This window comes from Sycon ciliatum, chromosome 4 (genome assembly GCF_964019385.1).
Source record: "Sycon ciliatum chromosome 4, ocSycCili1.1, whole genome shotgun sequence".
Taxonomy (NCBI): Eukaryota; Metazoa; Porifera; class Calcarea; order Leucosolenida; family Sycettidae; genus Sycon; species Sycon ciliatum.
Window position 1 is genome coordinate 38768737 of NC_088646.1, and position 27627 is coordinate 38796363.

The window sequence follows — 27627 nt, forward strand, 5'->3', positions numbered from 1 at the left end:
GCATGACACGCAGTGCACAGACAAAGCCAAGGCATACACGTATAGAACTACTCGAGTTAGAGCGCCTTAGCTCATAGTAGGCTGATGAGCATGATGAAACAGGGGAAATATCTGAAGTTTTGAATTCACAATGCTATTTGCGAGTGAAGACGTGTCAGCTGTAATCCAGTTTTTACAGTCCAAAGACATGGCAGCCAAGACAGCACATGGCTAGGGAAACACACAGCGATTATGAATTAAAAAGGGAATACCGATAACTACTTTGATACCTCCTTGAACAATACAGTACACCCGAACATGCATGCACACGTACACACATGTACAAACACGTACACACACGTATACGTACACACACCCACACACACACACACCCACTGCACCGTGTTCAAATTAATCTGACAACAAACAGAAGTTGGCTTCATTGTAAAACTCCGATGGCCCGTGGGAGTACCCCCCTCGTCCACCCACCTTCAAAGAGGTAGCTCCGGCCCTGGACTGAAACAATGTACAATGGCTGCATTAAACCAGACAGGTATATTGGCCCTCAGAGTCGCCCAAGAAGCACTGCAATATTTCGTTTCTTTTCTTTAAAAAACAAAACACAAGGAATCAGAAGTCAACTTTACCTTTTCCTTTCAACACATTGCTGAATTTACAAACTTCCTTGAGGAGCTCTTCGTAAGTTATTTTACTGCTGTCCGCTGGATCATTTCCTTCCCTTTGAGGAGAAAACAAACAGCAGCACACAAATCGACAACCAGAAACATGAACTTTGAAAGGGGAAAGACACGGAGGCACAAGTTATCAATGAATGATTTCCCAAAAACTATCTAAGGCCTCCACAGACGTTAGTGCTGGCAATGAAACATTAGCAAAAACAGGTACAATAAACATGTGCTCTGGTATATTATATAAGAGCATATGTTGCAAAACCATTGATGGACAGCTGGGGAAAAAACTGGTAGCAAAAAAAATCACGGTCCGCATGAGACTCGGCTGAAGGCCCAGTTTTCCGCATCCGCATGAACGCCGCCGCCCTCTAGGATCAAGGCGCAGATGCAGCTCCTAAAACGGTGGGAGGTGAGTAGATCAGACCCACCACAATGTGGCCAAAGGCCGGAAATCCCATTCGCTGCATCCATGCTTCCCTCGTGCCAGTCCACGAGTTCCCCATTAACTGTGGGTCGCAGCATGATTAGTAGCACAGTTGGTAGCAAGGCAAGCAAGCAAGGCAAGCACAAATTGACGTGGTACTAAAAGTCTGCGTGGTCCCTCATACAATGTACATGTAATAACCGTCAGCACATGTACAGCATTTACCAGGTTTCATTATGATAGCACAGAACAACGCAGAAGACACACTGTACTGAAAACAGTGCTTCTGACTGCAAACAGAGACCGGTTGGTAGAGTCCCGGTCTTGCGATCATATGGACAGTATGGAGCCATGATCCACCTAGTACCTTGTGCTGACTGCTATGCTGTCATCATCATACCTGACAGACTATAAGGCAAGGCTTACAATAATTATGTTACCGGTCATAAGTCGACCCCGGTTACAGGTCGACCCCCAATGCTTGGGACCTCGATTTACCAGTTCAATATCAATATGACCAAGAGTACATAACCCCCAAGAGTGTGCAACTCCAGCTATGGGGTCTGCGACGGCAGAACTTCACATCACGTGATGAACCCGTACACATTATTTGCACTCTGTGCATGATAGTTACAGGGTTGTACGCAGCCCAGCTTTGGGTACAACTCTCTTGTGGTCACTTTGCACTGTTTGCCAGCATAACCTTTTGAACCATGTCACGTGATGTGAAGTTCTGCCGTCGCAGCACAGCATAGAGGTTGTGCAGGCAGTTGCACACTCTTGGGGGTTAAGTACTCTTGATATGACCAATAACGGCTAAACCCTGGTTGTACGTCGACTACTCATTTTACTCCTTTTTAATTCGGTTTTTAGGTCATAAAAGGTCGACTTATGGACTGGAAAAATACGGCACATATACCATGTGCAAGATTATGCAATGCATGTTGCATCATACATAGCTGCATACTGGCACCAGTGCTCTGCATGAGTACAATCATGACCTGATCTGTAGCGGTGCTCTGTGCATTGCGCACTGCACTCTGTGCAACTGCATTCTCTGCAACTGTACTGTGTGCTCTGTGCATTGCGCACTGCACTCTGTGCAGCAGTATTCTGTGCTACTGTACTCTCACAACGGCCAGCTCGGAGTGATGTGATGTGATGGTACGATGGCGTAACGTCTCACAAATTCTGGATATTTGCTACTTGTTACCAAGTGAATTACAAAGATTGTTGGTTGCTGTCAACGTTGGAGATTGTTCTGTCCTGCCTACTGACTTGACACTAGTTTGAACAATTGGATTACAGCAGGGAGACATAATATATATAGCATTTGCAGGTCCTAGTAGGCAGCTGGCACAAGTTGATAGCATCCAACTGGATGTGTGTTTCAACCCTGGATTCGGATGTTCTACATGATCCGTGATCTATTGCAACTCACGATCACCATCTTGACTTGCTGACCCCAAACACGGCCCAGACCAGCGATGTCATATGCGTGCATAAATCGGCCCTGCACCAAGGGCAACTGGAACGGACAGTCCGGGAGCAAAGGCCGCATTGTTTAGCGTGACGGTCACCCGCGTAGTGGTCTCCCTATATGCACAAGTCACGGTACTATCTTTTGCTCTTGTGTCAGCGCTTGATCGACGCTTTGTTTTAGTTTACGTCATTTTTACTTATCGCCATGCTGTCTAAGCTACAGTTCGCCTGGCAACAATCCATGTTTGACTATTCGTGCATGCTCTGCTTTCGGCATGCTCTTTTTCTAGTTTCTCGTGGAGAACATAAAGCAATGTGCTCGCAGTAAGCAGGGGCGTCGGAACGCGTGTGGCAGGTGTGGAAGCCACACCAATAGTTTAATTCAGTGATTTTTAGAGCAATAAATATGGGCTATTTGGGCCCAATTTTACCAAAAAAATCTCTGGGGACAGCCCCAGACCCCACCCCGCCTCTTCATGGTCGCACCAATGTTGAATACCTTCCGACGCCCCCTGGGACAAAGATTTCGTATATAAAAGTCCAATCGGTCTTGTGAGTGACACTCAATGCCCAGGGCAAATAACCACACTGAAAAGTGAAAGTATCAAACAATGAAATTGATGGAATCAATGGATAACAAACTTAACCACGCGCTCAATCAATTTAAAATTATTGCTTCCCGCGCAGTGTATATGCTTAGCGCGATCGCTTCATGAATGACCACTTGCGTGATATTGAGAATACAATTCACAAATCAAACTAATGAATATCATTGAAAATTAATTGTACAAAAATATAATTGTACTCACCAGAAGAATGCAACCTTGCTTCCGGAGCCACTCTTCACGTGACGATCCAAGACATTGTAACAAATGTTTGTTGAGCTACCCTTCATCCACTCCACTTCAACCCGGCCATTGCGAACATCCAGGTTCTCGGAGTGCTTGTTGGTACTGCGCTGTTTCCAATAGAACCCGTCAGCTATGTCTGACCAGAAACTGTCTGGATCATCAATGGAACGCTGATACATCTCCTTGTATTCCTCATTGCTTTTCACGTGGGCCCTTTCCGTCACCGCGGGGTTCGGTGGATAAAATGCTGCCTCCGCCGCCATGACTGAAGGTATCGGCGAGAATGTTACAGGCCGGAGTGAAGACCAAACAGAAAATAATAATTTCAAAGGGAGTATTATTGACCCCAGTCAGAGTTGTAAACCCCTGATCCCAGTTCAAATCAATCGGATCTGAAGATGCATGTGGGTGGATCGTGGATATCACAGACTCGGATCGGCCGTTCAGACATGGCACGTGCTTGTTGCCAGGAGACGGCCAATGAGCGGCCAGAATAAGCAGTCAAGATCAGTCGATCTTGACCGCTTAGCCGGTCAAGAACAGCAGTCGTACAGCATCGCGCCGCACATGCGCATTTACCATTTTTCGAAGTCCTTGCCTTGGGCAACATCTCCGACGAGGACTAAAAATTTGTCTCCCTTCTCCAAAATTATTATACTCACTACTGTCTTGAACGTCTGCAGGGAGACCAGAAACGCCAACCGACCTTGCAGCTGATCCTGTTTCTCGCGGCGAAACGTACACAAGGGAAGCAGACCTCCACAAGTACATTTTGTACCTGCCCTAAGGCTGCAGCTTCTCAGCACTCGCATTTGAACCTTACTCTGGCAATCATCTAACTCGAAGAACGGGTTTATTCCGAATCCGTCATATTACTGGTACTAACGTTACTACTGCCTTCACTGTACTTGAATACTTTCATCTCAAAACTGGAAAGTTCCGACCAAACAAATAGCTGTTTGTTATGATCACTGCACACAATGTGACATCAACTCATTTGCCGTCAAGGCTTTCTTTCTGTTTGAATCTCTCTACTGAAGATCTACTGGGCCTTGTTGTTTGTGAGGTGGGCCTTGTCTGAAGCGCAATCCTACACAGTTGCGTCGGGCATGCCGCTCTGATCAGGCCCTCGGTCATGTGAGTAATCTTGCCCTCGGTCGCGACGCCCTCGGGGCTACGCCCCTTGGGCGTCGCGACCTCGGGCAAGATCACTCACAGACCTCGGGCCTGATCAGAGCATCATGCCCTCGCAACTGTGTAGGATTATGTATTTAGAAAAGCGATCCTCACGGCTGTTCTGAGTGCGACATTTATCAATATGGCGGCGTACCGTAGCAACCAGCATCGCAACAGCTCGCGTACGCACAGCGTGCCGACGCGTGCAGTACAGCAGTCTTTCTGCACATTTTTCAAATTTATCGAAGAGAGTTTTTGTTTTTGGGGCGATGGATTCGTGCCTTGGAGAGGTCGTATGAGGCCATGCTGGAGGAGAATAAGTCTACCACCAAGACCTGGAAGACTCCCTTCGGCGAAGTACTGAAGTTAGTATGTCCTGGAGTCAATACAGGAATTGTTTTCAAGACTATGCAGTGTAATAAATTCTAGTATTTAAATGTAGTGCATCATGGAATTAGGTGTGTTTGAAACTTCGGAACAAGAAGAGGGCACGTTTGCTTGACTCACTACCATCATGACGTGAACAGATGGAACCCCACTGCTCTTATTCTAGAACATGTTCTCCCCTGAGGACAGCTTACAGCCAGATTTCCGTGCATAAGAAAAGAGCACAAATAAATCGTTAGACTGATTGCAATTCATCTTGGAGAAGGATAGAATTCGATCGTCTGCTACTCTCTCAACGCAAAGTTGATGACATAGCAGCTACATGTACGTCTCTTCATGCGTGTGCTCTTCACTTTGGGATCAATGTGAGGATATTAGGATTGCTGGAAATCAGATTCTGTATACTATTGGACAGCAGTTTCTGCATTGCACATGCTCCACAGTGCTCATCGGCAAGGATGTTGAATTTGCGTGTAACCCTTCACCACCCTACTCTCCATACTATTCCAGATCAGCACCAACTGAACATTGAAGTGTTTCATTTCCAGTAGAATGTGCTCCTCCAATAAGTGCGGCATTGGAGGCGGTGATATTTATTGCCACAGTTGCACTGCTGATCTTCGTCATGAAAGTAGCAATGGATGATGATCAAGTCAACCAGTGGGCTTGCAGTGATAAGCAAAGTACCACAATACATCATCAAGTGTCATAGCATGGCGGAGTTGGTTGCCCGCAACGCTTCCATGTTGGTGTTGTTAGTGTACAAATAGAGGATATCTTCCAGTCTCCAACTTTTAAAGCACATGGACCTGCTATAGGTGTTATTCTTCTATCAATGCTTGTTTCAAGTCACAGAATTATTTAGCTTCTCAGTACAGCTTTGATTTAATTCGCCGTATTGTAATTAATGTGAAGAAGAGGTTGATGCGACTTCGGCGATACTTGGGGAATTGTGTGTTGCTCCCTACGTAGGAGCTTGCGCTATTCCTGCCGACTTGAATTCTCACTTGACCGACTTGTTATTTTAAAATGAATTCATGGACATCTGTCAATTCAGCAGGTGAACTGCATTGCCATCAAGCCCTGAGCCAGCTCCATAGGAATGGCACGGTCATGAAGATGCGTGATGCTGTGTATCTTATTCGCATCAGAATAATAACCTGGTTGTTTCGGCTACACACTCCGGTAGCAACAGATACTCTGCATAATGCAGCTTGTACAGTAGTCCTCACTAAGGTAGAAAGCAGTTTAGGAGGGACTCTAGTGAGGAGTGTACGAGGATAGCCTATTAGTGTTCTACATAATCATTTGCATATTGAACATGTTACATGTAATTATCATGAACGCCGAGAGTGGTAAAACCGGGTACGGCCATCACCAGCGGCCCTGTCCTGAGTGCCATGCTGTGCTTAGTGCTGATGTAGTGCAAGATATATAAGCTGCATCATGGTTGTCGTTTGTTGTGGTTCAATTACTTGAAGTATTTCAGTATGGTCTTTACGCATGCAAGTGTGTGCTTTTCAGCAGGATCGTCGAAAGACTACATTGTGCGTGGCCTAAATCTGCAGTAACACTAGTAATACAAAAAACCCATGCCTATGTGTCTACACGTAAGGCCTCAGACAGATGGGGAATCTTGCATCTCTGACATTTAAAATCTCTACACAATGTCCTGTTTCTACATACATTTCGAAAGCATGGATTTCAAAAAATGTTCATTGGATGCATGTCTGATTTGTACTTGCTAACATCCAGAACGAAGCATGCACGGATCCCTCCTATGGCGGACGAAACCGGGGTCTTCGTTAGACATTGAGGCAGGAGAACACACTTCCACTCATCCTGCATTATCAGCAAACACTTGCAATTGACGTCCAAGTACGTCACGCAAATCGACTTGGGCACGAAAACGATAATCTGGGCGGCAATGAAAATATAACTACGACGTAGGAAAAGGACAAACCTTTCAATGAAAATTGGCGTGAAGGCTGCCAAAAATTCTGCACCCCTTAGGAGGAAGCCTCGAATGTGAGCCAATTCTGATAAACGCCAATGGCCGGCACGACGAGGAAGAACGAAACGAAAAAGATCGTAACTTCACTTTCCCATTGCGCATTTTGACGATCAAAATATCTGCTTGCGCAGCTTGAAGGCAGGAAGGTGAATTCGCTTAGACTTCGCGAATCCAACGTAGAAAACGGCTGGAATCGACAGAAACATGGGCGAAACCTTGCCGAATATTTCCAGAGATTTGAAAAAGGCAGCAAGGTCGCGTACGACAGCATCATGGATCACTGGGGCGACGGGAAAATGTCGTACCGTACATAATGTCGCTGGATTATGCATGCATAACAGCCGTGTCCTGTCAGCTTTTCTATTATTGTGTTCACATGGCAGAAAAAACGACACCGCTATGCTACGTAAGTTTCTACGTAAGGTGGTCGGTACTTCACTTAGGCTACGTAAGTTTCTACGTAAGGTGCTCGGTATTAGATCTACTAACGCGTGGTAGCCGCGTGCTGTGCACGTGCACGGCAGACATTGTGTTGCATGCAGTGCAGTCCGTTTTCGGATGTGCATGCGCAAGGAACTTCCTTCTTTGGAACTGCTTCTTGCATGAGCTGTTTCGGATATTTCGTGTCCTGGCTTATTTTGATTCGGCTCTGCTGAGACCTCTTTTCACGGAATATTACTCAATGACAGGTGAGTTGACCAGTTCCCTTTGATTCATTTGCTTGTGTTGACTCTTTCATTTACGAAAAGTGTGCTGATTTTAGGTGGAATACAATAAAATTAATAATGGAAAAGCTGACAGGATCTCTTTTCTAAATTTAGCTTTTCTGCTGTCGAGGCCTCCTTTTACGGAATACTCAATGACAGGTGATCTCTGAGTTGACCAGCTTCCTTCGATTCATTTGCTTATGCTCACCCTTTCATTTACGGAAACGTGTGCTGATTTTATTCGGATTTAGATCCATTCGTTTCACCTTGCCATTGCCAACAGTGTGCGAAGAACGCGAGTTCACCTTCTTGACCGTAAGGCTTATGTTGCTGCTGAGGCTTTAAATAGATGTGTTGTCGAAATACTCATGTTCATTGTACATTGGTGCGTTACAAGTAAGGCACTGGTCATGATTGCTTCCGGCATTCCGTGCTCCGATCATAGGGTAGAATCTGAATTTTGCAGTGGCATAGCATCGTTGGCAGTTCCCAATCTGGAGGGAAAGGTTCAAAGACGCATTGGCCGAGTACTAGTATGCAAAATAAATTCGCATATCAGGGAAAATCTCCATTATGGAGAGGTTCATGCATTCAGTGACTTGTTTGCTTCATACGAAACAAGCCAATGGGTGCAGTCTCGTCTCGTGAAAATCTCGTACGATTGGATTTGTTTACTCGAGTCTGGGCTGTTTGATTTGTGAGTAGCGCCGAGATTGCACTGCCCCAAATAAAGTTGCGTGCCGGTAGAGCAAGAATTACGATCTGCAATCTGTTTGTAGTACCTGCAAGAATGTGCTATACATGTATCGTATTTTCTCTGTTGTTGTTTCAGTTGCCGTCATGTTGCTAAAGAAAGGTTCAGTGACTCATTTGTTTCATAAAAGACGAGTCAATGGTTTGGTCCGGCTTAGAATCTTTCGCTGTAGAAGAAATCTATTCGTGTCTCTATTGGAGAAATAATTGTTTTCACTCGTTATAAAATAGGGTTAACACAAACTCACAGAGCAAATGCCATCGGTCCCTTGATGTTCGTCCTAAAGAGGTTTGACTAGATATCATTCATACTCCCCCGAAGTCGTGTAACATTTTACTATTATGGAATGCCTTGTTTATCTCTCAGTACCTAAAACCATAATATATATCCTTGCCCCTTATATCCTCAGGATCAGTGTAGTTGTTGGAACGAGGTGTCGGACTCAGCGATGTATTTGTTTACATTTTAATGCATGTTTATTGTTCCTACTTTGCTGTGTTGTTTTAGACAATCGTGGACACTGAACTGCTTCCAAAAGTGTTATCGACATCAACAGGATTACGATTTCACTACAATATGATGCTGGATGACCTTATCACGACAACCCATGACTACAATTATAAACACAGAATCAACAAAAACATCTGCGGCACACACCTGGTTACAATTCTCAAGTAAATGTGATTTAGGGTGTGGACATCTGAATTTTCTGAAAGACAAGACAATTTTATGACAGTCATGAAATTCGGCAAAATCCACAGAATGACTTGCGTATAAAAAAAGTATCACCGCCACGACCCATATGATTCCCCTGCAGAAGAACATGAATACATGTATGCAAGACTAGTTCCATTTTCTGCAAGAAAAGGCTTGCACATCAATGCGTGTAAAACGGTATTGAATTTGATATGATACACATAGGGGCTCCCGTAAGAAGAACATAGGTCTGTGGGAAACACCCTAGTAAAATAAATAAAATAATATTAACAACATGCAGAGGCGCTACATGTAGGCCATCATTAGGGCATTCCATTGGTTACACAATTATATCCTTTAGCAAAAAAAAACAAAAGAAATTATAGCAATAAAAACTGCTTTATGGCAGTTTAAAAAAAAAAAGTTATTGTGTTCTAGTCCATGGACCTCGTCTAAAAAGTAAGAAATTAACGAAATGTGATAGCCGAAAATTAAAATTTCACACAAAACCTCACAATAATCACACACAGGATGCGAGACGACCTTTTCCCCTCGTGGTCCTCTTTCATATGCAAGCATGTTGGCGCAGTACATGTACTTGTACAAGTACAAGTGTCGGAATAAACAAGTGTTGAAAGCCGTACTATTAGATCTTCAAGTGTCGTGATTATTGTGAGGTTTTGTGTGAAATTTTAATTTTCGGCTATCACATTTCGTTAATTTCTTACTTTTTAGACGAGGTCCATGGACTAGAACACAATAACTTTTTTTTTTTAAACTGCCATAAAGCAGTTTTTATTGCTATATATCGATCGGGGAGTCGGACTCGTAGACCTGCAGTGAGTACACCTCCTTCACCAGTTCACTGCGCCTTCAGTCCTTGTTTGTCATCTGCAAGGTCAAGGAAGACAGGTGCTCGCTCGAAAGATAATCACAGTCTTTGTTCATGCTCAACACGTGTGAGTGGGACCATCAAATGCGTACAGCATGTAGCAAGTCGATCTACACAGTCACCTGGTCACTGCAGCAGTACGAGTCGAGTGCAGATGGTGCGACTACGCTGTAGCTGCTATGCATGTGCATTGCCGATCCCCGAAAAGATCGCCGGCACATGCATTTTAGCATGTAGGGAGTGTCGCCCGACACTCGTGCACTCGTAGATCTACGCTACATAGCTGTCGCCGGAGTGTCGTACTCGTAGTCGTAGGCTTTGGAATGCACTGAGTCGTGAAGCTACGTCACTAGATCTACATAGCTACTGGCTGCATGCTAGCTGGCTGGCTACACTGGCTAGCTAGCTGTCTCTCACGACACCAGGTGATTTTTCAGTTTGTCCTGCTGATTTTTGAAGAAGAGACTACATAGCTAGTTCCAAAGTAAATTCTTTACTCTGTTTCATAAAACACCTTTGATGCTTCGTTCTCTGCGCAAGAATCCGTGGCTTGGGATTACTTTGGCTGCGGGGGCTGTTGCAGCAAGCTGGCTCTACCGGCGTTATGCCAATCATGGCAGAGGAGAAAATACAGAAGAGGAAAATGACGTAGTTGATGGGGATCAGCCACAGGATAACGATCACAGTCACAGCACCAGTAAGAGCAGAGAATCTGCCAGTGAAAGCCAAGAGGGTCATGTAGAGACGTCTCATCCACCACGAGATGGAACAGTCCAAGAGCGAGCTTGGAGTGTGAGTAGCACGATTATCTACCGGATGGAACATTTTGCAAATTTTGGTATCCTTCAGTGACCATTTTAAAGATTTGAAATTCAGGCAATAGTGATGTTGTCTGCAGAGTTCAAAGTGCACTAGCGTGACTTGCGCTTTCTTCGTAAGCGAATTCTACACTACCATTGGATAAATAGGACAAGGGATCCTTAACATGTGCCAGCGACACTGGTGGACACTCAGCATTTACATCCTATTCACACGAAGGCTGTGTACATGAAATGTTTTCCAATAGTATAGCTACATTTCCCACGAAGCGTCGTACAAACGTTGCAAAAGGATCCGGTGCCTTATTTATAGCCCTATTGAATTTCCTTCGCATGCAGGGGCATCGCACACTGTACGGTCACTACCGTATTGACCGTACCACTACATGTATTTGCCCCAAGTACCCCTGTGAATCAATAAAATGCACCGTGATTTGGACTCCAAACTTCCAAAATTTTCAGCTCAGCCATCCCTCCCCCACGAGCAAATTGTACCTCTGACTTCAGATGGCGGACCGTACCACACTAAAATACCTTCCGACGCCCCTGGCATGTCCATGTTTACGAACTGAGATGTTGCGACTTCGGCCGTGATTATAGAAGGTGGCTGCCCTTAATGTTGGACCTTGCGCTTCCTGACGACTGACTGACTCACGGCTGCTGCCTGCAGCACACGAGAAGAATGCCAAACCGTCCACTCGACAAACCTGCAAGAAGGCACCATTCCCTGCTCAACTAGTACACATTGTTTCGGGGAATTCACCTCTCACCCATTGCGCTTGAGCAGGCTAGTGAAATGTACCGTATTTTCTGGAGTATAAGCCGCACTTTGAACACTCAAAATTCACCCCAAAAAATGAGGGTGTGGCTTATACTCCGATGATCAAATTAACGGTGATAAATAGGGTAGATGTCTGTATTAACTATTATCAAGAGTCCATAACCCCAAGAGTGTGCAACTCTGTACATGGGGATCCGCGCGGTGGAATTCCAACATTACGTCAAAAATGACGTACACGTTCGTTGCGCTTGTACTACTCCCTGGTTCCAAGCACCGCGGAATGCGGAGTTTTGTACAGCTGTGCCTCGGCAGCATGACGTAATGTTGGAATTCCGCCGCGCAGTGGGCCTACAGCAGCCAGATCCCAGTTGCACACTCTTGGGGTTATGGACTCTTGGTATTATGTGGCCAAAATATGGGGGTGCGGCTTATGCTCCAGTGCAGCTTACTCCGGAAAATACGGTACATGTTTGTTTCAACGCATCCGGATCCAAATCCGCCATATAAATATGGATCAGACTCACCCTACTCAGGGGACAGGGTTGACTGAATCCACTGGTTTCTTTTGTGCCAAATGCATTCTCTACGCGTGATCTACTGTTGTGTCTGAACAAAGTCAAGTACAAAGTGGCGCGGAAAAGGAGATACTAAAAAAAGAGATATTGCGGAAACCGTTGCTCAAGTTTTCTCATGATAACTCTATCACTCAAAATCGCAAATCGACCCAGGCTGCGACCGAACGAACCCATATTTGATTGGGAATATATGGTGAAATGATACATCACGGCCTCATCGGACTAAAACCATTTGAAGCAGCTTGCCTTGTGACAGAGCAAGTTCATCAACACGTGCTCTTTTCACAGTACATGTTGTATAGGTTCTCAGCAGAATGGTAGCTGGCTTACTGTAAACTTGCAACATTTAAAAATGTTCTTTACTCCTGCTCATCCTATCATCGGACAACTTTGATCCGCTCTCCTGTGCACGTGTACTTGGAAGTATGTAACGTAATTGTTGTAAGAACACTGCAAAAAAAGTATGTATGGAGCATGTTGTTGGACGCTTTGGTGTATCAAGCCCTTATAAATACGCACTGACTGGTCTCGTGTATTATCGTTGTACTTGTAAAAGTAGTGTTGTAGTACACGGACACATCTTTATCCAGGCAATCTGCTTGAGACAGTGCCTGTGCGTCAGAAAATGCACACACCGACAGGCACATGTAGCAGAGTGAACGCATTTGGCCGCCATTTTGCGTCACTCCCCCAACTCTTTCTATAGAAGTGAGAGCAAACTGCTGCCTGGCAGACAAGGTGCCCATTACTTCGCAGTCCGGATAAGGGAGATATGAGTGCATTCGCTCAAAGCGAAGCAATGACAGTTGATTTGTTCCTTGTTATTTTCTCCGTATTGATGTGCATCTCCAAATCTTTCCCTCTCATTACTTGTTTAGGCTCACTGGTTTCAGATGTACAGAGATGCTGGACAGCAAGGCATACCTGGCCAACATCCACCTCCAGTTACATCCGATGGAGGAAGCTGGCAGTTACCTGTGGTCAGTACTCTGTGTCATGTGCTCTGTTTCTCTCTCTCCCTCTCCCTCCCTCTCCCTCCCTCTCTCTCTCTCTCTCTCTCTCTCTCTCTATCTCTCTCTCCCTTTCTCTCTGTCTCTGTCTATCTACCTATATATCTGTCTGTCTCTCTTTCTCACTCGCACACACAAACACGCACGCAATACACGTACACGCACTCACAGATCTCCCTTCAAATGTAAGTGCGTTTACCTGTTTTTAAAGTCACCCCGACCATGACTGCACACTAGAGTCTAACTGTATTGGCTTATGTTGAGTCTTTTCTTCCCCATTGTCCACCTTAGCTGCAATTTTAACACTTGACTTCACACACCATTGTGTATACATCAAAAAGCTTGGAGGGTAGAAAAGAGTCTCCTAGCTGATACTTGTATTGTGCAGTACTACTTCAAAGTATGACGAGAAATATCTGTGACGTAAATGTTTTGTTCATGCCAATGATGTTGGTCCAAGCTTTACAGTACAGCAGGTTAATCTATGTGTGTGTATGTGTATGTTGCTTTGCAGAGCACCGGCGATATATTGCAAGATCCCCAGCCTCCTACCTCGTCACTAAATGCGGGCCGTGGCAGACTCGCTGACCCAATTGTTTTGAACGACTACGATCCCAGTCCCTCTCTTCTCCCTGCTGAGCCCACAGTGACAGCTGCTACATCTTCAGCTGGTGGGTTCCGCCTCCCTCCCGTACCCGAAAGTGTATCAGCAGTACGCCAGCAATGATTGTATCCTAACAAACAATTATCCGTCCTGAACTTGTCACCCTTGCTTTGTACATACGTGTAGTTTAGCTCCCCTTGTCCCTTAGCTGTAATGCTGGCATTTGTTGTTTCAGTACTTGTTGTATCGCACGTGAATGTGCGTGTTCTATTATTCAGACTTATTCCAAACACATTGTACCCCTCCTTCCCCCCCCCCCCCCCCGAGGATCTTTTTTTGCTATTCTAGTCATGATGCAACACTAAAGTGCTTTATTTGGAAACAACGATCCTCTCAAATGTCTAGCCTCTCATCACTGCACATACTTTTGGTACTTGTACCATGCTGCTTTTTTTAATGTTTAATTTTTAATCAAATAAACCTGGACTGTATAATATATAGATAGCGCGAGCGCATGCCATGGGTTTTTTTGTATTCTTGACTTTTGAAGAATGATTTTATCCTGTTACTACACGTGCTGCAAACAAATGGGCCAATTGTCTCTACCAAGGGTACGCAACCTCATGCACGCTTGTCTGTATTGCAACTCTCCCACAGCCACGTACCAAGGCAAGAGTACATAACTCCCGATGCACTCTTGGTTGTACCAATAGTCCATAACTCCCCATTATGGGCTCTTGATGGCTACATAGTCATTATTTTATAATTTATATGTACCACACACAGTGACACACACACCTCAGACATGCCCATCGCGGAAGCGATGATAGCGAACAGCTATGTTAGACATAGCAACTTGTGCACACACACACACACACACACACAATACACGCACATACACAGCTGATAAGAGCTGTGCATGTGCGTATGTCACTTTATTATGTGACACTATTTCGAACTAAAGTTTTGCCTCCGATCCGCGGATCCGGCCGAATCATGTCAGGGAATCATAAAATACGACTCCCTGGGCCGAATCGTCTGACACCATGATTGCATGAGATGGGTTGCTAGGGTTTCAAAAAATGGCGCGACCAAGCTGAAACGACGCGACGCTTTGTGTCCAATGGCCAAGGTAGCAAGGCGGATGATTTGCTTTCGTTGATCTGCTGAGCTCATGAGCTCATCTGTGTTTCGCAATTCGGGCTGTTTCTTTATCTTTCATCTCAACTCAGATTGCTTGTTTTGAACACCTTTCTCCTCCTCGAGACAGCTATGGCGGCGAATATGGAGCAAGTAGTGGCCAAGCAAGTGGTCCAGGTGGCAGAGGCCATGGAGGCTGAGCTCGACCGTGAAATCGAGAAGCTAGACAAAATGGATGATGATGACTTGGAGACGATACGTCAGAAAAGGCTACAGCAGCTGAAGAAAGAGACTGACCAGAGACGAGAGTGGATGCAGAAAGGACACGGTGAGTATAAAGAAATAGCTAGCGAGAAGGAGTTCTTTGGTGAGACGAAGAACTCTCCCCGTCTCGTCATCCACTTCTATCGACCCACTACTCAAAGATGTGATATTGTGGACAAGCATTTGAAAATACTAGCACAAAAGCACTTGGAAGCCAAATTCGTGAAACTGAATGCAGAGAAGTCACCGTTCCTAACTGAGCGTTTAAACATCAGGGTTATACCAACCATCTTGACCTTCAAGGATTCTGTAACGAATGACCGCATCACTGGTTTCGATGAGCTAGGCGGCACGGATGATTTCTCGACGGAAATGCTTGAATGGCGACTGGGCAAAAGGGGCTCAATCAACTACAAAGGGCCTGCCGAACCACCAGCAAGCAGCGGCGCTGCCCGTAAGAAGCATATTACTGTGCTGAAGGGCAGCAGGCGGGCAATCCGTGATTCCGACTCTGAAGGCAGTGAGGAAGATGATCTGTAAAATATGCACTTTGACAAATGGGATTTTAGGACAGACATTTCCAGTTCTCCTCTTGACAATATGAAAATGCTGGTGACATCATTATTCTGGACCCTACTTTTAAAACTCTGTACCTCATCTCACTCTTCCATGTTTGGATACTGGGTTTTTTATATTCTGTTTTGTATTTTTAAATTGATATGATAACAAAGTTTATTGCACTTTCCTCTTTCCTTACTTTTTTCATCAGTCAGCCATATGTTCTCATGAAACACACAACTCTACTGTATATAACACATATTATGCTCATTTAGTGTTTTGTAGTTTTTTTCGTTTATTCTAGAATGAGCTTGTTTGAATTCAGGACGGTCCATGGCAAAGTCTATGCTAGGTTTTGTAGTTTTATTTCATGGTGTTTTCATTCTTGGTTTATAGAGATACTGTACTGTTCTTACTGGTAACCGTATTGTAGTGTTATGCTGCAGTGGTGACAGTCTGCACTTCACACTTGCAGTCAAGTAGCAGATATTGGTCATAGAAAACTACACGTGTGAGAATCAATTCTTCCTATCAGTGCCCTCCATAGTCACCTCATGTGAATGTGCATGCGCGCGTGTGTGGGTGCTGGAGAAACACTCGGAGAGAGAGAGAGAGAGAGAGTGTGTGTGTGACTGTGTGTGTGTGTGTGACTGTGTGTGCGAGCTTTCTGCCGGTTGCCGCCGAATTAGTCCTTTCGCTATCATTGCCTACGGCAATGGGCAAGTTCAATGTTCAAGGTGTGCGAGTGAGTGCCATGCATGAACCAGAGTGTACAACACTGCATACCGTAAAAGCCCGTGTATACGCCCACCCTCCGTGTACACGCCCAGTCAGGGGAAGTCGACACTTTTGTTTCAAAATAGCGCCCATGCCCATGTATACGCCCAGGTATGCCGGAAACACCAGTACAATATCAGTACCTGTACAGGTACTGATACCCAATACGTACGGCTATCCCTATTCCAAGTATACGCCCGGTTCCAAAATAACGCCCGTGCCCCTTGTATACGCCCAGGAAATCGAGGCTGCTATTCTATACGCCCGGGGGCCTATACACGGGCTTTTACGGTATATAGAGTACGACAGTGTGATTCATCGGGGACAAACTGATGCTGTAGCTTGTGCCAAGAGTGTATACCGGGAGGTGGGGGGTATGTGAACTTGATTGCACTGCAGTACATGTACTGATGCAGCAAATCAGGGAGTCATAAAATACCGTCTGCATGTTACGACTCCCTGATGTAAATGCAAGACTACATTCTTAGACCATAGCATTCATGACTCATCAAAATTTACTGGTACAGTATATGAACGGCGAATTCCGCTTTCTGAACTCATGCCGAGTTGAACATCTTTATGATTGTTCTCTTGTGCTACTGATACTCCAGTTGGTAAGAAAGTTGAACAAGCTCATGAGTCTGACAGGGAGTAGTGTCACTGCCTTTTGGCTGGCCAACAGTCTGATCATTTGCTTCGCAAACGTTTGGACTCGTGCATGCAACACGGATGGACTGAACTTGCATAGAACATTACCACTACACATTTGCTGGAAGTACATGAACGACATGGCCACAAAGTTCCCATTCACAATGTCCATTCTCCCACATAACCATGGTAACAACAAGATCATCGACACTGAATGATAAGTTTATTCCAAGGAACATTCAACAACATCAAGCACAATCAAACTGCGAAGAAAAATGCAAGAAAAGAGCGTGGGTCAATTCAAAATAGGGCTCCCAAATAATAACAAACCGAATAGTGACAAGGTGTTTGTGAACTAAATCTGATCTCTTCATATCATCAAATTCATTCCTTTAATCGGTGGCCTAGGAATAATAGTGGATAGTAAATTAAAATACAAGTAGTCAAGGAGGTATGGATTTCATGCTTTTTCATGGGGTGCAGAAAAAGTATAATATATGCCGTGGCAGTTCGGCTATTGAACCTGCGTAGCGTGTTTGTTTGCAGCATAGACAAAAGACAGAAGACGGAAGCCTATCATCACACACTGGATTAGATAGGATAGTGATCTGTTTCCGATAGAGCAGAGGGGGGGGGGGGGGACGACAATGGAACACTCTTGAGTGAAGACAATACACACGGAGGCTGGGCAGGTCGGGGGCGTCAACAGGAAAGTCAAGCGAGGTGTGGCGCAGCTCACACAGCACAACGCGGGCAAAATGTTAGATAGGGGAAAATATTTCAGATCTAATACAACACTGATAGAAGAGAAATATTCAAGCGCTAGAGAACAACAAAGATGAAACATGCAAGGAAGAAAATCTGACAGCATGCTGGGCGAGACGGTGAGGAGGGTACGCTCCTACTGACGTTTGCCAGCCAAGGCGCCCTGGTGAGGAGGGGGTGCTAGTATTACTGACGTTTGCCAGCCAAGGCGCCCTGCACCTTAGACCAGTATTCATTGAAAGACACGGCTTTCTTCGCCTGACCTTGCAGGATCATCAGGCGCAATGCTGTCTTGTACTGCTCGTCGGAGAAGATGCGACCATGATCCAAGATGACTCGGCACAGTTCCTGCGTGGCCAAGCAATAAGACAAACAGCATATTCATTGATCGCAATACAATTGTGCAACATCAAGGTCAATTGCGACTATCCTTGGTGGATCCATTTGTGAAAGTGATGATAAGAATATCATGCTCCAGGGATCACTTGCTGTCACAGCATTCTTGAATAACTTTTGTTTTCCCATCCATGTCAGCAAGAGTACTCTTGATGTCAGCATACGGCTTCCAGTAAAAGAAGCTGGCTGTTATCATTGCTATAGAGAAAGGATGCGATAAAAGATACCAGAGAGGTGTTCCCTCCATATACGGTGCTAGTGTCCGTACCACCATGGGCACACCACTGAGCAGTGCAAGGAAGAGAGAGAGAGAAAGAGAGAGAGAGAGAGAGAGAGGGGGGGGGGAAGAGCCAATATACACAACAGGACAGGGTGGCCGTGACATTACTCACATCGGCATGCAAATGGAAGAGTTCGCAGTACTGGCGTGCACGATCCAGCTCAACTTCCCTCGCCATGGTCAGGTTGGTGAGGTTCTGCTGAATTGAGAAGATCATCCGGCATCTAAATAGCAAACAAGACAAACAAACATAGTGCACGCACACACACACACACACACACACACACACACACACACGCACGCACACACACACACACACACACACACACACACAAACACACAAACACACACACACACACACACACACACACACACACACACACACACAAACACACAGACATGTGAATCACCGGACAGGCAATCTGCTACACTTGGTGGTATATCGGAGTATGTGGCAGCCACACAAGACATTCCCCCAGGGCTGCGTAGAAGAGGAGGTCCACTAGACGAAGACAGTTCAGAGAATAGACAAAACTAAGCGGCTTTACAACACATGTCCCCTGCTGACACTCCACAAAATAACAAAAAAATACCACTTCCATGCATTCCCCGTGGCTATTTCCCTGAGCAAGAAGCCGTGCTGTAACTACAGTCATGGCCAAAGAAATCCGATCCACGTGCCGAAAGCAGCGCCAAGGCTCATGCGGCCCCTTGCAATCCTCTGATCAGTTTTTGGAGTGTGCATGGTGTAATTGAAATGAAAATGCGGCCCAACTTTTGACCCGAGGGTTGGATTTCTTTGGCCACAACTGTAGGTTGTGAGTCCCTGTTAGATATGGTCTGTGTGGCACTGGCAGCAATACCGATAGATCTGGTTGGGTGACGAGAGTCCAACGTGCTGGAGTGTGCAAAGCTCTAACACACAGTGACAATGCGCTTATCGTCAAGTCTCGGCAAGCCAGCGACATACTCAGCCGATGGCTGAAATGAGGTGGCAACCCAACGATCAGTTGGTTGAATGGTGATTGCGTATTTCATGGCATCATCCCCAGGCTTGGGGCCTGACATGGTGGCCGAACGATGAAAAACAAAATAAGCATCGACGCTCTCATCAATCTGCAAACATCTCCATTTGCAATGGCGTCACAGAAAATGCACTCGCAATGGCGTCACAGAAAATGCACTCACCAACACCAATTCACTTTTTCTGATTTTCTTATCACTACAGGGTCGAACATGCATCAGTACACCCGAAATTGCGTCACTCTCCAAATGCAATGGCAAATGCATCATACGTATGTCCTCGTCTGCCCATCCTTTGGCAGCAGTCAAAACTAAAATCTTTGACCAGAACTCCTCTAGGTCATTTCCTTCTTTGATATGAAAAGGCTGTACCAGGCTGCTACACTTCGACAGTTCAACTGGAGAACTCCATGAACTCACACGACGAACTCCCGACCCACAAAAGGAAAAGAAAAACAACTACTACACTCCAGAAGCCACATCCTGGTTTCAGCCGCCGAACTCACAGTTTTTTAATGCCATGCCGATTGAGCTCTTTGATGTGATAGCAGGCATCGAGGATGAGAGATGCCATGAAGTGTCCCAAACCAGAGAGCAAGTACCTATCCACACCAAGCAACAACAACAATAGCAGCAGGAAAAGATAACAACAGCAGGAAAAGATCACAACAGGAGCAAGAACGGCAGTAGCAACAATAGCAACAACAGCAGCAGAAGCCACAATAGAACACCATGGTTCACTGTTAGACATCCTCATTCTAAATTTAGTTATGTGCACAATCTACATGATACGGTGATGTCATAGTGGTTCAAGCATCATAGATATCTGCATTATTATCGTATGGTTGCCAACAACTGCCACTGTCGTTATGGTCCCACACAAAGATTGGTTTGGACATAGGAATATGAGGGTTGTGTGTGTTGCATATGAATCCAGACAAAGTGCAAAGAGAGACAAAGAGAGAGAGCGCTGTTCAAAAACGTAACACCGACAACTTGGAGAGCAACCCTGCAAATTGCCAGCTAGCACTCACTTCATTTTCATCGGCTGTAGGTGAGGCGACAGGGCTTCTTCCACTCCGCTCAAGAACTTGTTAACGTCCATGATAGCCGAGTCAATGGAGTCGTTCTCTTTGCAGACATAATTTCTCTGGAGAAGACAAATCCGCAGGCACATTTAACAAGAAGGCTTCATGCAGGACAGCAAACGTGCAGGAAGAGTAAGCGCCTAGCAGGCAAAGCTGGCACCAGCATTGACGATGTACAGCAGGAAGATTTCGTACACACAATTCCCACAAGTGTAGAACACCGGGAAAGCACGGTGTACAAAATCGTACACAACTATTACTTGCCATACTGTAGCACTTGGCTTGCAGCTCCCCTGCCACAGCATCAGCTAGCAAGAGAAAAGCTCAGTGATCAAGCCACCGGTTTCAATAGTACAGAAGCCAGTACATATACATACATGACGGAAATGGAGTCCTCGTGCAAAGTTTTCATTGCAAACTAATCTAAGCCGAATGCTTCTAGCCCACGCTGACTTGAAGGTTTCCAATCTCAACAAGGGCTCCGGTCATCAGCTGGATAGCTACCATCCCTTCTCACTCCTCCCCGTGAATCAAACTGCCAGCATATTTCCTATTGCTGTGGCATTTGTGAGGCAGTTTTGAATGCACATTCATTCATGTCTGGGTCATTAACCTGCACACACCGTCAAGCCTTTTTATTGGCCTCCACCTGCACTCGGCGGGAGAAGGAATAGCGCAGGACCTACTGAAATGCACGAGGGAATGTTCAGGTTTTAGATGTGTGTGTGTGTGGTCGCTCTCTTATCCGAACATACTCCTCATCCAAACCCCACAGGGGCAGTGCCACACAGGCCTCGGAGGGGTGAGGATAATCAGCACTCTACAGTGCAGGGTATCCCGTAAGAAAGCCTTATGTCCGTGGAAACTATCCTAATACATATTCAACCAAAAGTGATGATGACACAATCGTCATGTTAGGCACTGTACACTCACTCTCTGCAGGATGTGGCGAAGGTAATAGTAACATTGGAAGCGCAGTTCAATGTGCAGAATGACCAGCACTCGCTGAGACATCTCAACCAACTGCCGCTTCAAATCCTGTATGAACCTGTGCCCCAACACCATGTAACAAACACACACACACACACACACACACACACACACACACACACACACACACGGCACATTGAGCTCACAGATATGTATAGTCGTATACCCATACAACACACACACACACACACACACTGGTCTTCACAAAGCATATGACGGGGCGGACGATGCATTCGAATGCAGGAAAGCACACACTGGATGCGAGGCAGTTCGTGCATCTCAAATAAGTCCTTACTCGTGGCGTGACACTTCTTCCGGGTCGGTGTCCTGCGCACAGATCAATGCCAGGCATACAAGCATACAAAAAGAGATTGTTGAGTGTCGACCCACTGCAAGTCGAGACTAACATGGGCAGTATCACGAGTACATAAACAAGAGTGTGAAACTCTGCTTGGTTTGACTCACGGCGGATTTTTTGTTGGCGTCGACTTTTCCGGAGATCATGACGGCCAAAACAAATTTCATGGTTCACTTGAGACTCAGCGGGACTGAGTTTTTAGCATCCGTAGGAACACCACCACCCTTCAAAGATGAAAGGCGCAGATACAGCTCCTAAAGTCGTGGGAGGTGAGTAGATCAGACCCACCGGCAAAGTGATCAAAGACTGAAATCTCATTCACTGCATCCACGTTTCCCTCGTACCTACTGTATAAGCAGAAATATTCGTCTGGAATTTCATTTCGTCTTTTTCGTCCAAGGAGCTTTTGGACTAAATTAAATGCCGGACTAATGTCGATTATGTCCAGCTTTTCTATATACTCTCATGATCCATGGACGAAATTTTCAACCGGACGAACTCCCTTTCTTTGGAGTTGGACGAAATTATTGACCGACGAAATTTTCTGCCTCTACAGTATGACGGCCAAGTAGATTGGTTTTCACACAAATTCAGGGCATACAAGGTCAAATGTGCAGTGACTTGACCCACACTGAAGAAAAAAGCTAGTTTTTGGCCTGGCTAGCAGCTTGCTGTTCATCCTGGACATGACCAAAAGAACTGCATACTCTAGCCACCATGCTGGCCCGAAAGCACTTTCCCTGGGCTGACGTTACTCGGGTGAACGGACCCTGAGACGCTGCACGTTACAACGCACAGCCGTAGAAGGTACTTACATTGGGTCGAGTTTCCTCCTTCACGTAGCAGTTGTATGTCCATTCCTGAACAGAAGTAAGGAGAAAGAATGCGTTAAGACCAGTCTCAAAGGATTTCATACTTCCGGACTCTTGACTGAATGCAACTGTAACAATTAAGCAGCGAGGTTCCACTGACACTCGCCATTCGCGGTACCGCGGTCGTGCTCCACGTTTTTTATGATGTTTTACCTGCCTGCGCTGGCGCGAAATAAAAAAATCCTCGTGTTCTGGCCTACACAATTAAAATTTGAATTTTAAAATTCTTGTGTACAAAACAATGCAAAGTACGGGAAACAGGTCGAGCCGCGGTCACTATGGTAGTGATGATGCTTCAAGCCGCGGATGATGAGCAGCGGAGCCGCAGTGGAACCCAGCCCGTAGACAGACAGGTATAGCATGTTGAATAACCCGGAATGAGATAGCAGGCAGTACACGGGTTGGTACATCATCACCAAGTGACAGGTAAGAGTTAACAATAGACAAAAGCCTCGAGTCAAAAGGCTATGATTGCGGATGAAGACTTACCAAACTTTCCTGTGTACATGCCAGCATTCCAAAGGTAGATTCCGACAGAGACATGATATTCCCAGCACGAAGCTTGCACTCTTCTGTGTCAGATGTATCTCTCAAGAACTTCTTGAGGTATTCAGTTTCCTGGAAATACAACGTGCACAAAATGTAACAGAGAGCATGCTGTACATGTATGTAGCAAAACATCACAATACGGAGCAATACGGAGGATAGCTACAGACAAACGCTCTCTTTGTCCCCCGTGCATGCGTGTGTGCGTGTGCGTCTCCCCCCCCCCCCCCCAGTATAAGAGCACAACAAAATATAAACGTGTCACTTGTAGCACATGCCCAGTAGTCATCTTGGACAGCACATGCCTGCAAAAAGGGACTGGTTACCTGGGTGTGTGGTGAGGCGGCAAACGTTTTCGACGCCTGTGTTGCCTCTGGAGCAGCACCAGCCTGCACAAGTAAGTTCAACACACACACAAAGATAGTTACTCAGCAATACCTAAGCATGGAGGCTTCGTGTTCGGGAGTACACACTACACACTACACACACACCATTGGACCATTGGACGCCCATCGCCAGAGGCGATGATAGCGATGCTACAGCAGAAGACATAGCAGCTTGTGCTGGGATTGCACCATTCAACAGCTTGCAAGGCTGAAGAATTGACCGCCACTATTCAGCCTGGTCTACACCACACAGCTATGAAGTGGCTTTTTCTGGCCAGTGAATCCCTACTTTTTGGTCTTTTTCATTTTTTTTTTCACGCACACACATCACACCACATACTCCGGCATGCACTGGCTGTTGGTAACCACCCAGGAGAATGAAAGAAAAGCCAGGAGGAGTCTGAGAAAGAGAAGAAAGACGTGTGCGACCATAATCGTCGGGAATCGAACCCACAACCTATCGATTGGAAATCGCTGCACATACCACTGCACCATATGGGACATACACACACACACACTGCAAGACGCTGTGACACACTGCAGCACAGTGTGTTGATGCTTGATGAGGACAAGAATGCACTGGATACACTAGCAGGGTGTTGTACAGGCAAACAAACATTGCAGGTGAACACTGGTCGACAGTGCTGCACATCCAACTATGTCACAACGATCAGCTACTTGCTCCTGTATAGCGTGGACTACAGTACGCATGGGCAGCCTGCAGTTCATGCATTTCCAAACTGCCTACTGACTCACCTGCTTAGGGCCAACCGGTTGCTCTGTCCAGCTATGGAATGAACTGTAGGTGGTAAAACACATTGACATTAAGTTAACATATGAGCCCGCACACGCACATGCGTATGTACACACACACAGACACATAATATTACACTCGTGCCCATACATACGTACACGCACGCACATAAACACCCGCCTGTTGCGTTATGGCAACAGCACTAAAGATAAATGCCCATGCACACTCTCTCAGTCCAACACAACCATCGCACTCCGGTAGGAATTACAAACTATACTTGATGAAGACAGAAGGAGAAGTGGAGAACACCAGGGAACAGAGTAGGCATGTAAACAGCACAGGCACGCAACAGTTACCGCTGGTGCATGCGAGGTGCATGTGCGTAAGCGAAGGTGTGAAATAGGAAGCGGGGTCAAATTACATATGGATGCACTGTGCCAAATATACAGGCACAGGTAGGTGACTGTACACCACCCATCAGTATACATGTCCTGTAGTATCACCACAGCAGTGTGGAAAGAGGACAGCAATGCCTTCAAAGTACTTGGTCACTCACTCGGGGACATATCTTGCCAGATAATAGCCAACTCAGTACCCAAGTAGTTCCACAAGCATTTCTACCGAGAAAGGGTTTCCTACGATGGGGGAACCGGACGTATACAACATGTAGAATTTGCAGGTCAGAAACCATCTAACAGTTGGAATGTACTCCAGGCAACTAACATCCAACTTCATCCCAAGTTTGTGTGTGTGTGTGTGTGTGTGTGTGTGTGTGTGTGTGTGTGTGTGTGTGTGTGCACATGTGCATGTATGTGCATGTGTGCTTGTGCGCATGCGTGAAGAAATCCCTGCCGGACTGACTCACAAGAAAGCAGCAAGTACCAGTGTGTCGCTGGTCCAGGATGCACTCAGCACCAGCGCATCAACACCACACGGCTTGGCCAGCCCTACACACAACACATGACAACAAACAGAAACACAAGAAGCAAACTTACTGTTAATACATTACAAGCATCTGCATGCCGCACTCGAACAAAGAGCAACAGAGAAAGAAATTCACTGCCAATGTAGATACAGCAAGAACTGAAATCAGAAACAGTGGACTTAGGAAACCAATGCGCGCATTGAAAAACCATTTAAAAAGCAAGGATTCCCAAGTCACAGCTGTTGGCAATGCTGCAAAACTAGAGATACTTGGCAATAGAACGTGCAATGGCTTTTTAAAGTGAGCGGCTTACTTCTGAATGAGTCAAGAGTTGACTTGCGAAACATGTCCACAACGCCAATGACAACGTCAAGAATCTGCGGCCGGAACGACGGCAGTTGTGCTAGCAAGGAGCGGAAGCGAGCGAACAGCTGCACTACGGACACCGCTCCCTGGAGACAGAAGAAAAAACAACAAGGGTTGGAAGAAACACGCGCACATACAAACATAAGATATTCACGTAGGACGAAGGTGAGACCCTATCCCCCCCCCCCCCCTCTCTGGGAGGGGTGGGCGAAAGTCACATTCAATTGTGTAGTTTCTACTGAAAGGCATGTTCAGCGTACAGAGCGGCTGTACATCTTTGTCAAGTAACAGCATTCGTGCAGGAAGTGCGCATCATTGCATGCGGACAGCAGAACAGACATGGCTAACAGCAGGTGAACCATTAATCCAGTCTTAAACCGAAGCTGGAACCAAAATGGCTGCCCCGTATGATAGGCCGTATGCAAATTTCTGGCTGGTTTTCTTTTTCAGAACGAAAATGCAGCCCTGCCCAAAACACAGCATGCTCTGTACGTACTTGGAAAACTGGTTTGGACGGACCAGCCTTCTTAGCTCCACCGTCATCAGTCAGAATAACCTTGAACGCATCACCACCTGGACAGCGAAGAATTGTGAAGCACACCCAACCACACACCGTGTACACACACACACACACCCAACCACACACAAACACCACGTGCCTTTGTTAGAGGCACAACTTGGACGAGTACCAGGATATCCCAATGGAAGAATTCACTGGTCGAAAAGGAAATATGAATTGGTGGCAATATTGATTGCCTTCGTTGGGAGCAATGACGATACTCGAGGTGCCTTACTTCTCAGCTCTCGCTCCACCACAACCAGCAGTGCTCTCACAATCTTTCTCACAGCTCATGTGTTGTGATCAGTATACTGATATTCATGCAGACAGATACACAGTTCATCCATCAACATCACAATGTCCCATTGTTACATAAATCGGTGTACATCATCTTCCGTTCTCATTTGTGGAGCAGATGAGTGCCGTGTGTGTAAGAAGCCATCGGCGTACTGTCACTTCTTATCTCGTCTTGGTTGTTTGAGTGCGGACAACGACTCTAGTTTCTCTGCACTGTAACAAAGTTGTCCACGTCCGCAGGAACTCCACCACCGTCAAGGATCAAGGCGCAGATGACGAGGGAAACCAGAATGTAGCGAATGGGATTTTCGGGCTTTGACCGCTTGGCGGTGGGTCTGATCTACTCACCTCCCATCACTTTAGGAGCTGCATCCACAATGCAGAAAACCACCTGGTATTTAAGATCAGTTTTCAGTGTCCCATCAGGGCCATCACATACCTTCTGTTGCAACGATGACCTTGTCACGAGTATCACTGCGAATGCGATTGAGATACGTGACATTGACAAAGTCTTCAACAAACTCTGACAGTGGACAGTGTTGTCTGCGGGCACAGAACAGAAGCAGTACCATACAATACAAGAATATTGAGAAAGAATGAGAGGAAGAGAGAGGGAGAGAGAGGGAAAGGAAGAGAGACAGCGAATGCGTGCATACTCTGAGGGCAACTACATGCATCCAAGATGGAGAGATTCTGCAAACAGAACTGCCGAGACCTGCACTATGATGGTCGTAACATTTGAGGCTTCGAGCTTTTTGAGAGCAGAAGAAAAAGAGTATGAATTTAGTTCAGG

At 45.9% G+C, this 27627-nt stretch overlaps 4 protein-coding genes across 4 annotated transcripts in view; 2 read left to right on the plus strand and 2 right to left on the minus strand.

Moving 5' to 3' along the window:
• The window catches only part of LOC135816060 (acetyl-coenzyme A synthetase, cytoplasmic-like), a 17607-nt gene extending 13740 nt beyond the window's left edge, over positions 1–3867 (minus strand). The window contains exons 1-2 of the mRNA XM_065329426.1: positions 3387–3867; positions 627–718 (exon numbers count right to left, since the gene is read on the minus strand). Of these exons, the coding sequence (XP_065185498.1) occupies positions 627–718; positions 3387–3691 (397 nt within the window). The 5' untranslated portion in view covers positions 3692–3867. The remainder of the gene's footprint in view (positions 1–626; positions 719–3386) is intronic.
• A 6619-nt stretch (positions 3868–10486) lies between these two features.
• On the plus strand, positions 10487–14466 carry LOC135816063 (uncharacterized). Its single transcript, XM_065329429.1, has 3 exons — positions 10487–10846; positions 13107–13208; positions 13753–14466. The coding sequence occupies exons 1-3, from the start codon at positions 10574–10576 to the stop codon at positions 13963–13965; spliced, it is 588 nt and encodes a 195-aa protein (XP_065185501.1). The 5' UTR covers positions 10487–10573; the 3' UTR covers positions 13966–14466.
• A 531-nt stretch (positions 14467–14997) lies between these two features.
• Positions 14998–16343, plus strand: LOC135813714 (thioredoxin domain-containing protein 9-like). The gene has a single exon (XM_065326738.1). The coding sequence runs from the start codon at positions 15115–15117 to the stop codon at positions 15784–15786; it is 672 nt and encodes a 223-aa protein (XP_065182810.1). The 5' UTR covers positions 14998–15114; the 3' UTR covers positions 15787–16343.
• Positions 16344–17432: 1089 nt separating this feature from the next.
• Positions 17433–27627, minus strand: part of LOC135816064 (exocyst complex component 4-like) — a 28294-nt gene continuing 18099 nt past the window's right edge. The window contains exons 22-35 of the mRNA XM_065329430.1: positions 27274–27377; positions 26475–26551; positions 25926–26064; positions 25553–25634; positions 24690–24732; positions 23874–23936; positions 23491–23619; positions 22945–22989; positions 22067–22098; positions 21715–21829; positions 20728–20843; positions 20200–20295; positions 18783–18894; positions 17433–18342 (exon numbers count right to left, since the gene is read on the minus strand). Coding sequence (XP_065185502.1) covers positions 18181–18342; positions 18783–18894; positions 20200–20295; positions 20728–20843; positions 21715–21829; positions 22067–22098; positions 22945–22989; positions 23491–23619; positions 23874–23936; positions 24690–24732; positions 25553–25634; positions 25926–26064; positions 26475–26551; positions 27274–27377 — 1315 coding nt within the window. The 3' untranslated portion in view covers positions 17433–18180. The remainder of the gene's footprint in view (positions 18343–18782; positions 18895–20199; positions 20296–20727; positions 20844–21714; positions 21830–22066; positions 22099–22944; positions 22990–23490; positions 23620–23873; positions 23937–24689; positions 24733–25552; positions 25635–25925; positions 26065–26474; positions 26552–27273; positions 27378–27627) is intronic.

Coding starts and splice junctions, on each gene's coding strand:
- LOC135816063 (XM_065329429.1), top strand. CDS start 10,574: ATGCTTCGTTCTCTGCGCAAGAATCCGTGGCTTGGGATTACTTTGGCT. Junction 10,847..13,106: donor TCCAAGAGCGAGCTTGGAGT/GTGAGTAGCACG, acceptor TTACTTGTTTAG/GCTCACTGGTTTCAGATGTA. Junction 13,209..13,752: donor GAAGCTGGCAGTTACCTGTG/GTCAGTACTCTG, acceptor GTTGCTTTGCAG/AGCACCGGCGATATATTGCA.
- LOC135813714 (XM_065326738.1), top strand. CDS start 15,115: ATGGCGGCGAATATGGAGCAAGTAGTGGCCAAGCAAGTGGTCCAGGTG.